This window comes from Manis javanica, chromosome 14, assembly GCF_040802235.1.
Source record: "Manis javanica isolate MJ-LG chromosome 14, MJ_LKY, whole genome shotgun sequence".
NCBI classification, from domain to species: Eukaryota; Metazoa; Chordata; class Mammalia; order Pholidota; family Manidae; genus Manis; species Manis javanica.
In genome coordinates, this window is record NC_133169.1 from 43,047,412 (window position 1) to 43,059,318 (window position 11,907).

Genomic DNA, 11,907 nt, shown 5'->3' on the forward strand with positions numbered 1-11,907 from the left:
CCCCTTCTGTAACAGGAACAGTTGTGGCTTTGGCTTTAATTCTCATCATAGATTAGAAACTCTCTATTGAGAATAGATTCTGTATAGAGCTTTAGAAATGGCTACACACAAAGGTCAATAGATGTTTTCTTAATAGATTGTCAAAGGAAAATCACAAGCTTAAAGTGGGAGCTGAAAGGGGAAGATTTTTATCAATTAATTCATATGATCCAATTGGCTTGAATACTGAGTTGCAAATAGCTCCGTAAAAGCAGTTTATGCTACAGAAATGAGGAGAATGCCATCTGGTGGGAATAAATGTGTACTACACCATGTGATCTTCAGTCCTAAGGAATAGCGGGAAACACTCAGAGCGCCTATAGGATGTGAGGCACTAGTCTAAGAAATTTCCACATTAATAACCCCACGAGACAAAGATAGTCATTACACCTGTTTTGAAGATAAGGAAATTGAAGCTCATCGAGGTTAAGCGACTTGCCCAAGGTCACAGAGCTAGTACTGTGTGAAATTGAGACTGTGTGGCTCTAGAATCTGTAAATTCAATCTCTTTGCTATTTTGCCTGTGAGGAAGGAGTGGTGGGCTGGAGTTGACTCCTACCAGCTTGAGGGCATGGATGGCGTACATCTCTCCCCACCTTTCCATTCAGTAACATCATGTTGGTAGTTCAAATAATATCACACCACGGTGGGAGTATTCACACAGTGGAAATCAGAATTCTACACATCAGGGCCCTGTCCTCCTTCCCTCCCTCCATGCATCCCTCCCTCCCTTGTTTCTTCCAATCTCCTTTCTTTATTTCCTTCCTCTTCTCTCTCTCTCTCCACCAGAGAGCTGGTTTGCCAACACACTCTGGGTGAGAAAAATTAAGAATTCAGAGACATAGCCATAAGCATTGTTTAGGAAAGTTGGAAAAGAGATTTGGAAGACAATTAACCAGTTTTTGAGAAAACAACAACAGGATAAAAGATCCTAAGACTTTTTTGTCTTGATTTGTGTATTAGAACAGAAACAGGTAGTTTATGACTGGTGTAGAGCTCCTTGAAATGAAGAAAGTCTTACTGGAGGGTAATGGAAATTTGCTCAACTACTTTATGAGGAAAGAAGACAAAACAGTTGCAGGGTCTGTGTTGCAAAGCACACATTAAAAATGGCCAAAGGGACAGAGGAGTCTGGAAAACAAGCAGAACCATTTTTAGAGTAACTTAAGTTAAATACAGCAGGACCTCATTAACAAGTGTTGAAATGGGCAAAGAAGAATTGGAAAATTCAGAGAACAAACACACGTATGCCAGCTTGAAGGGGTTCAAATCGTAGGCTGAGAATAGCCATGGCATTTAGGGAAAATGACACAAAGTTGCTACAACATTCTAATACAGAAACCGCAAAATCTTTTGGGTTAAAGTTGATGCCAGGGTTCTTGTTCACAAAGCTGAAGAATGAGCTTCACAAACACCCAAGGTAGGAGAGCAAGGTACAGGCTTTTATTTAGAGATAAAGTGAGAAGACAGAGCTCCTGGCTCATGCCAGGAGGTGATAAGAGAGCCTGTGGTTGGCTCATTGTCTAGGGGTTTTATGCGTGGTTGAGGATTTTCAGGAATGAGGGTAAAGGGTTAGGGGTGCAGACTTGTAGGACCGCCTGCCCTGCCCCTAAGGTGGGCTGGGTTGTTGTCTGTTTGCTTGGGTTGTTTGTAGTTGAGATTGCTTACCAAAGCAGTCTTTTGCCTAGGTTGCAGATTACTTGATTACAATTAGAGAAGGGAAAATAGCACATAGTTACAATTAAAATAAACTGGGCCTTTTAGCAGGATAAGGTAAATTTTACATTCTTATGATGTACTTGATACAATAAAGTGATGGTTTATGCTGAGATACTTTTCTTTATCTGCAGAACACTCAAACATTCCAGGTCGAGTTGCTCCTGGCCTTTTGAGCTTTAAGCGATTTCACTGAAGAATGTCTATATTCTTAGACATGTGTACAAATATTTACCCTAGAGAATTAATGTGCCTCTGACTTTGCATAATGCTTAACACAGAGTTTTGACACAGACTTCTTTGCATATTGTTACATTGGTCTGACTGTAATTATATTGCTCTGCTTTTTCTCTGGGGGCCCTCACCCTACTCTGCCTACACCCACGGTCCCTGTCTCAAAGTGACTGGAAATATTTGACTCATATAATTATCCTACTCAAAAACCTTCCATGGACAATACTGGCAAAATGTTGATAGTTGTTGAGGCTGAGATACATAGGGTATCATTGTACTACTTCTTTACTTTTTTGAATGTTTGAAATTTTATGTAATTAAAGTTAAAAGAACAGGATACAGGTCAGGCAACTAAAGAGATACAGAAGCCAAGGGTGGAGAGTTTTTAAAAAGGGGGTAGTCAACAATGCTCCATGCCCTGGGGGGCCAGAGAGGGTGGAGACTCAGGCTATAGGGTCTGACTTTTCAGAATGACTTCTTCGGATCAGAACTTGCCAAAAATATTCTTCAGTTACTTAGCCTTTGAAAACAGAAACAAAAGCTTTTGTCATTGGTTACAATTAAAATAATCAGTGCCACAAATGTAAGTCATGTCAGTGCTTTCGATATTAGAATACAGATGCAGAAATTATTTACATACTCATGAAAAGACAGAGGCATTTTAACCATTTAACAATTTGATTAGTTCACAAAGAGGTTAAAGTACTCTTTGGCAATATTTAATTTTTATTACATATTATATTTTGCTGTATTAAGATAAATCTCACATAAAGTTGAACAAGTCTTAGTCAAAAATATAAAAATAAAACATAAACATTTAGCTAACAATATACTCCAGAGTAAGTAATTCTAACCCTCCTTGCTGATCTTGCTAGTCTTAGTTAATTGATTGAGTCTACTCGGCATTTTTATGCTCCGTGTGATGGTAGTCCTGGGCCACATGAAAGAGGAGTCAGAGTTTTCCAGTGTGACAGTGGATGTCTTTTCTTTTTGGCAGAAGGCTGCACCATGCAGCGTGGAGAGCAGATCCCAGGTTGTATATTCTCTTGTGTTTGCAGCTTGGACGTTGGGGTTTATTCACTGTGGTTATCTGGGTCCTGATTCACCAGAGCATCAGCCTGCCTGCTCACACACCTGAAAGCGATCAAAAAGTCTTCTGGCCTTTCCTTTCTGCACCTCAATCACTTAATGACCAGAGCTTACCTTTGACTTTATCTACTTTCTGCTGCTATCTGCACAGACTCCCTGAGTGCAGAGAAATGGCTTCACCCAGTTCCGCTTCCCGATGCCACTGCTTGTTCGCACCTGCTCCCATGAGATGGGGGATCTGGGGTAAGTCCACTGCTAGGGCAGGGAGTCAGGGGAGTGGGTGGGGAGTGAGGGGCTGGAGGTATGAGTCAAATCTGATCTCCAGCCTCAGCAAATGATACAAATCCAGACTCTTTCATCCATGTCCCACAGAATCCTCCAACAGACATGCCGTTGTTCCTTGGGGAGCCAGGTCATGGTTAGGAAGAAATGTAAGAGGGTGGTTGCAGGGATCCGTATAGAACTGACCTCCAGGTGGCTAGACTGGGTTTTCCAAGGCATTTTTTTCTGGGCCTTTGAATCTAGAAACAAGGAAATTTTTCTCACTGAGTTTATGAGTACAGTGCGAGTGTCAGGGCCTTTTTCTCTGAGAAGGGAGATGAGACAAGGCACCAGACTGAGATCCTGTGAGGTCTCTAGGCTTCTGAGAGTTGAATTGCCACCCCCTCCTGATAAGGATTTCTATCATTCATGGTCCCAGCTGCACTTAAGGCCATCAGCCATAGTTCACTATCCAGCATCTGGTCTGAATAAACCGCAGATTTATTTGTAGTCTCTGAGTGCTCTAGGCGGGAGATGCAAACAGCAGCTTTCCCTGGGGAGGCCTGGATGTAATGGGACCCTTTTCTGTTTTGCATCCCTGGCTCTGACGGGGATCTCTGAGGATGCTCAGTGGCACAGTCTTCTTTCGGCCCTTATCTTTCCTAACTAGTCCAGTGAGAGCGAGAGAAAAGAATTCTGTCCTGAGTCCCTCTTTGTGCCCCAGAAAGAAATAAACAGGAAGGTGAGGATATAAAATTTATTTGGAGAGGAATTTTAATTGTGCACATTTGAGGTTTGAGGTACATCCCTGACCCCTCAATACATAGACCTCCACTGGAGTATTCCCACATTTAGTTGTTTTTAGTGAGGTGTTCTCTCCCAGACTCTGAGCTCTTAGAGGATGAATTTTTGTGTGTTAAACTTTGAGTTATCAGCATCTTGTTCAGTTAGTAGCCCATATGCTCAGTACACTTTTGCTGAATGAATAAGTGCACTTGTCTTTGTATAGTGGCTTATGGTTTATTATGCACATATTATTTCCTTTGAAACTCAAAACAACCCCGTGAAATGCTATTGCGATCATTTCTGTTATCCAGATGGGGCTAGGGCAGGTTTAGTGACTTTCCAAAGATCACCCAGCATAAGAACTCAAATCTAGATCTTTGACATGAAAATCTAGGGTCTTTCCATGTGCCACACTGACTCTAGGCCTTTCCCATCAGTATATAATAAACCAGCCAGTTACTTAGCCATCTGAAAAGAACATGAAAATATAAATATTTCCCTGCTGGAGCAGAGCCATGAAGAGAACTGCAGCCTAGTGTCCAGTTTGACAGCAGGAGTTCTTAGGAGCATGGTCATTTCAGAGCTGGAGACGTAGCCTTCATAACATTCTCACGGACCCTGTAGGAACCTGCTTACTAATTTTTACTCCATTATGGATTGAAAAGCTTCATGGTGGTATCTTTCAAAGCTTTAGCTAAAGACACAATTGGGGCCGTGTGTCTTATCTTAACAGCATCATGGTGTTGGGAGAGAGGCGAGACTATGGCATTAGTTGTTTGTTTTTTCAAAGACATAAAGGATTGTGTTTTAGGGATTGCGAAATGTTGGACACCAGCTGAAGAAATTCAAAGTGGCAAAAGTATTTTGAAAATTGCAGTGTTCAAATCATGGCAAAAGTTGTAATAACTGGTTTACAGTGAAGGTAACTGAAGTTTGGTGTGAATTTTGGCTCCTTTTTGGGTTGGAGGTAGTCCCAAATGAGGATTGGCAAACTGTGGCTTGGGATCAGATCTGACCTGCCATCTCTTTTTGTAGAGCCCACAAGCTAAGAATATTTTTCACATGTTTAAATGGTTGAAAAAAATCAAAAGAATATTTCCTGATGTGTAAAAATTATTTGAAATTCACATTTCCTTGTCCATAGATAAAATTTTATGGGAGCACAGCCATTTCTATTCATTCACATGTTGTCTCTGGTAGCTTTTGGCTACCACAGAAAAGCTGAGTACTTGTGACAGGGACTTTCACAGGGAATTTATGGCTCACAAAGGTTAAAATATTTACTATGTGGCCCTTGACAGAAAGTTGCTGACCCCTGCCCTAGTGCCTTGCTTTGTTCAAAACAGGCACTCAAATACTTGTCAGAGGGTTAAATCTGGGAATACTAGATGTCACTGTGACATTGCCGGGAGTGGGTCCAGGAGCTCAATACTTCAGGGCACCCCCACACGCCCCTAACCTCTTGGATGACTGAGCTGCTATAAACTGAGCTGGGTCCTGCCCCAGATCCCAGGGCTCAGCTGAGTCCTCGGCGTGCATCCAGTTCAGTGTGGGCTCTGACCCTTTCACATCCAGTTTGCTTTGAATATCCTCTTTCTCTGTACCCTGCCTCTCAGCCGCACATCCCTTACTTTAGAATATTAACAGCAAACAATTAAGAGCTTACTCTGGGCCGGGCAGTGTGCTAGGGACGAGGCAGAGCTGTTTGGACCAGGCCCGGTGGTAGTCTGTGGGCCCCAGCCACAGAGTCTGCCCGATAGGTAAGGTGAACTCCATGCTGAAACTGCTTCCAGGCTCTTCTCAGCCCGGGGTTGCCCAAGGTCAGAAGCACCGAGTGGCTAGCAGGGCAGGCAGCCTTGATGATTTTGCACAAAATATCCCAGGAACTGTCAATGTCAAAGATGTTGGACATGGAAGAAATAGAGCGACTGCATTGAAAATGTAAGATTGAAAAAGCAGCTGATAGCTTTGAGGGCTCCATGTGAGCCTCCATGCTGTGGGCCCTGAAGCTTGTGCCATTGCTTTCCATGTGTAGAGTGTGTCTGTCTCCTGAGAGAGATGATCAGCAGGGTGACAGCATGGATAACATGATCAGAGGAATGAAAATCCTCAGGTCATAGAGAAGAACCAGGTTGACCACACTGGTCTCAGGAAAGTACTCCTCAGTGGTGTTGGAGGAGGGGATAGGAGTGGAACTGTTTCCATACGCATTGAGGGTATCTGTCGAGAAGGGGAAGCTGAAGCATAAGGAGATGAATGGGGATATCCTCAGAAGACAAGCCATCAGCACCATGATTTTCCTCTTCATCATGGAGAACAAAGGTGAATGAAGTTTGTAATTCAAAGGCAAAAAACTGAGCCAGGCAGCAAGCCGGAGTTTGGAATAGCTGAGAGAAATGACGATGACTTGGAAAAGTATATACACTGTGTTTTGGTTATAAGTGATCCAGAAAAGTAGGCTGTAAGTATTCTCCAGCATTATCCATTCCTTTAACAAGATCCTGAAAAAGCTCAACATGACCCAAATGCAGTCACTAACAGGGAGTCTTTTGCTCCTGGCCCACCTGGCCCCATGTATGGCCAGGATGAGGCATTCCCAGCCATGCCAGTGATGCACCCTGTTGGAGAGATCCCCATGTTGAAGAGAGTTTTAAACCTGGACGTGTCTTTACCTGTGACATCTGTTTTTACTGTCGCCATTCTCTTTGGCCCTGATGTTCAGGTTTCCACACCAAGAACTGATACCCCTCCGCAATCTTCTGACCTTCACTCAGTGTTATTACAATGTTTTCTCCAGGTAATGGTTCCTTACATTTTTTTATTCATTTGCTTGCCACATGACTACCAGTCAGAGGCTTGAAATGCAAATGGTGAGAGGATCTGGTTACAAGCTGTCTCCATTTTCCATAAAGACCCATTTGTCTTGGGCTTTCAGGAACTTACTGGAAAACATTTCAGACAGGTTCCTATCATAGCACCTTTGTAATTTATTTACTTTAAGTTCATATTCATCTGACAGGGCAAGAGTCCCAGGTTAGGAATCTTAGTGACACCTGCCTTTTTACTGTTTGTTGCAAGACATGTTATCTGTTAAATTACCCGTAAAAATGTAGCATCTTTGATCTACCTCTTCTGTTTCCTTCATTGTCTCCCTTATTTTGGGAGATGTTTTTATCCTGTGGTGAGCACGCTTATGAGTAAGAAATTCCTGTCATATATAAGCATATATACTTACAACCAAGTTTCTCCCAGAAAGGCCAGATATTAAAATGTCCCCAAGCAGTACATGGGAAAGCCAGAATTGGATGCCACTTGGGTTAATTAGACACAAGGAAAACTGCCTTGTGAGAGTTTCATTGTCTGTGTGTATATCACCAGCTATAACTTACTGAAATCCGCATCACTGTTTGAGCTCAGTATGAGGTACAGTTAGCCTGGAAAGGCTGCAGAGTGTTCTGAATACAGTGTTGAACTTGGGATATGTGACAAAACACTGTTCCTTGAAATTTAATTCCCTACTTCTTCATTCTGGCTGTGAAACAGAATGAACTCTGCAACTTTAAAAAAAACACATAGATGCCCAGGACTCATTGCTGTTTCTAGTAAATCAGCATCTAAGATAGGGCCCAGAAATGTTTTATTTTTCAAAAGCTGAATTGTCATATTGCTCTTAGCCAGATGGAGAACTAGTATTATCTAGAGACCAGTGAGTCTGGGGCTTGCAATAGTTTTATCTTGTACTGCCTAATGTCAAACAGCATTATTCCACCAGTGCATAAATTTTTCTTATTGGCCAAAACCTAAATTTAGGAGATTGCATATATGCACAAAAATTCTCTCTTCTCTTAAAAAATTAGAAGATCAGGCAACATTGGGTCTACATTGTGAATCAGTTCAAGTGGAATAGTGGCTGCCCATTTAAAGTAAGGTATGTATGTACTCTTACAGCATCCACTAATTCCTAATATCTTATTGACCCCGAGGCTTTGTGCCAGTGTGCTTGCCCTATTATAATTTGTATAAATATAAATGGAGCTGATAAAAATGGATTTCCCCACCCCAAATTAATGTGATTTCAAAGAACTCAAATTTTTATTATTATATTTGTATAAAAATAGCACTGTAGAAAGCAATATATTACAAAATTAAGAAAAGATTGTTTAGAGAAATGAAAATTCATGTTAGGACAAAAATGTCTACAAGAATGTTCAAAGCAACTTTATTCATGATAGCCAGAAATGGGAAACAAAAACATTTGTTGTCAAGTTCTATACCTTTGGTAACTTCCGTTGCTTCTACTAAATAGAGGAGAGTAGTGTTTTTCAGCAGCCTTCATGTATTCCAAAGCCAAACTCATCTTTTGGTTTATTTTTGTCTCAACTTATTTAACTTTGTAATAAGCGATATCTCCCCAAATTTCTTGCATATAATTGTTATTTCCACTGTTCTGGTACCATCTTCTCTTGGTGTTCTTTTATGTTTTTCTCTGTTTTTAAGAGTCAAGAGCAGTGGGGGCTGGTGAGCTGAAACCATATTTATAGGGATGTGGGCCTAATTCAGTTATTATTCTGTGATCCTTTCTCACTTGGGGAGCTTAAATGGAAGCACTTCTGTTTTAGGGAAACTCTTAATAGGGAACCAAAGACCAAAGGTTTCAAATTCTTGGCTATTAAGTTCAAAAGCTTTGGTCCAGATGTAGAATAGAACAGAGTTGGAAGAATATGTGATTAGGAGAGTCATGTTCCTTTCACTTTTCTCTCAAGCACTGCCATGCAGGTTTGGAAATGCTTTTCCAAGTTGGGGAGGTAAAGAAATGGCAGAGAAGGTCAACATCTCTGTGAACAGGGGGCCCTGCATCCCAGCCCACCACTCATGGCTGTATGGAGTTGTCAAAAGCAGAGGGGAAGCTGTAAAATTGTGCCTAAGTCTTGGCAACTTCCATCCACACTTGGGAGAGCCACTAAGCCTTCCTTGTAGTCACAAACATTTTTGGAAACTTTCTGAGAGAGTTAGTGGATTCCCAAAAGGTTTGGTGGTCATATCAAGGAGGCTTTGCATGCTTGGATTCAGGTGAAACCACTGCAAGGACAGAGGAATGACCATGGAAAAGACATCCGTCTACATCCATCCCCCAGTTGCTGCTCCCTAGGAACAAGGAACAAAGATATCACCTCAGGGAGGACAAGGAAGAGAAATCCTGAGAAAATCTTGCAGTTGTAATGTGTAAGCCTGGCATAACTGTGAAAACACTAAGTTATAATTGGTTTATGGAGCATAGTGCTCAGCTGTGCTGTTGCAGCTCCCTCTCCTATCCCATAGTAATCTTCGGCAAGTTTTTATCTTTTCTAGTCTTTTTTTGGTTATTAATACTCAATCCAATTTAATTTTTTATTTGGTTTAAACCTTACCTTCTCTGTTTTCCCCAAGGACAGTGTGAGTTGACACCTCATCTACTTGAATTGGATGGGGAGCAGGTGGACCCTGGGATACCCGATTCTCCCTCCTGTTCCTCCAGGATGCTGGGTGCAATCTCTTTATTTTACTTGTTACAGTGATAAGTGCTCTCTTGTGGTTGCTGCTGCTTCAGCCACACCATCTGGCCACCTGTGCATCTATAGATTGGCTCTCTTGTGAGGAGCCCATGTGAGTTCCTGAGGTCTCTGCAACAATTCTCTGGTGTGCTTCCCACAACTTGAGTCACCCATACCTTCTCTCCCTTCCTTCATCTTTTTATAAGTACAGACCTAGGTGGGGGGTTGCTGTGAGGATTGTGGCTGGTGATAGAAGTGCCACTTCTTGGTAAACTTTGAAAGTAAGTATCTAGCCCCACTTCTTGGCTGCTTTTTGATCTCAACCTTCTAACCCTGTCTACATACCAGAGCTGCCTGAATTACCTGAAAGGCTTAAAAAAAAATCCATGCCCACGTCCTCCTTCAAAGATCCTGAGTAATTGTTCTGGAGTAAAGTTAAACATTGAAACTTCCAAAATTCCCCAATGAAATTCTAATACAGAGCAGGTAAGGAGTACTTACCTGGATGGTTTACAGTGTGGGCTGTAAGGTCAATTTTGGGGCAACAGGAACCATGCCACTCAACATCCTTGTAGAAGTGACTGAATGACTTCCTGGAGAAGTCCAAGAGGACATGTTCTGCCACCAGGTAGAAGAAGACCAGATCCAGAGGGTGGATTTTAGAAAATAAAATATTTTGCAAAACTGAGTTTTTGGCTTGTGAGAATCACTTCCGCTATATCATGTTAGAAAAGCAAAATATTTATCATATCTCTATGTAAAGGAAGAAAGGGAAGATAGACTTAAAAGGTCATGTTCTATTTAGTAAACTGAAGACCATTCCTATGTGCTTATTTGGAAAATAGAATTAAAATTTCAACAGGGTTTTTTTTTTTTGTTATTTATCAAATAAGCAGTTATGTATCTAAGTGAAAAATCTACCCAGGCATCAAATTCTTCATGGATAGCAAGTTATAAAAAAGTGTCTATTGAGAGATTGGGAGAAAAAGATGGCAGAGTAGGAAGGCAAGGTGGAAATCTCCTCCTCAAAACACATAAAACACAAAAATATGGCAAATACAACTAAACCTGGAAATGACCTGAAGACTGCAGAACAGACTACCTAAATCTCGGAAGAAGAGAAGACCTCACAGAAAAGGGTAAAGTGGCAAAGCCAATGGAGTGAGACACAAGCCCTCCCTCTACCACAGACCACAGGTGGGAGAAAGGAATGGAGTAGGAAGAGGGTAGGAGCCCAGGATTGCTGAACACCTTGCCCTGAAGATCTGCTCCAGGAGAAAGAACTCACATTACATGGTGTTCTCGTGATTAGCAGGGCTGGACAACAAAGACAAGAGGAACACTCAGAGAGGCTGAGATTCCAGTTGTTCATGGAGAACAGGCATGCTCCACCTGTCCCCCTAAGACAGAAGCAAAGCAGGCAGTTTGAAAGGCTTCCCAGCAGTGTGACGGTTGCCAGAAGGGAAGGTGTTGGATGGAGCTTTCTTAGAAAGGGAAGGTGGATGATACCTCCCCAGCCTTCCCTCAGCCCAACAGGTCAGGAACTATTGGGAGCCTGAGGTGCTCCATCCCCCTTGCTGGCAATGCAGCCCCAATGCTCCTCCCTGTGTGTGTGGCTGGCAGACTCCACTTGGCCCACCAGTAGAGTCAGACCTAGCTGCTGGGTAGGCAAAGGGGGATGACCCTCCCAGCTTTCTTAGCTCTGTTTCATCCCAACAGGGGAGGTGCCTGCAGGAGCCAGCCCCAAGAGCACCTTCCTCCCTATGGGCACCAGGTCCTGTGTGATGAGCCTGACCAGAACCACACATCAGCTCACCTATCCCATTAACCCTGCATCCCCCCACCATTGCTGCAGGTCAGGAAGAGGGTAGCCCTATGAACAGCAACTCCAGCAGAGACTTCTGTGCTGATCACAGAGGTGCAACCAAAGCAAACTGCCTGCCTAGAATCAGACCACTACAAGCCAGACAGAAAAGTGGCCCTGCCCACTGCACACCAACAGCTGGGGCTCCTGCACTGGAAAGTAAAGACTCTTGAGCTTCTGGGCACTAAAGGGCACCTTCTTCATAAAGCTATTATTCCATAGACAGTAATACAGAAACCCTGACAAAATGAGGAGGCAGAGGAATATGTTTCAAACAAAACTACAAGATGAAACACCAGAAAGAGGGCTGAGTGAAACAGAAATCAACAATCTTCTTGTTAAAGATTTCAAAGTAATATAATCATGGATCTACAGAAAAATATTCAA

The 11,907-nt window shown here is 42.4% G+C and overlaps 1 protein-coding gene across 1 annotated transcript; it reads right to left on the bottom strand.

Moving 5' to 3' along the window:
• Positions 1-5,809: 5,809 nt before the first annotated feature.
• Positions 5,810-6,825, bottom strand: LOC118967707 (taste receptor type 2 member 40-like). Its single transcript, XM_073221429.1, is given in 2 exon segments — positions 5,810-6,717; positions 6,720-6,825. Coding segments are annotated over 2 exon segments (1,014 nt in total).
• Positions 6,826-11,907: the final 5,082 nt, after the last annotated feature.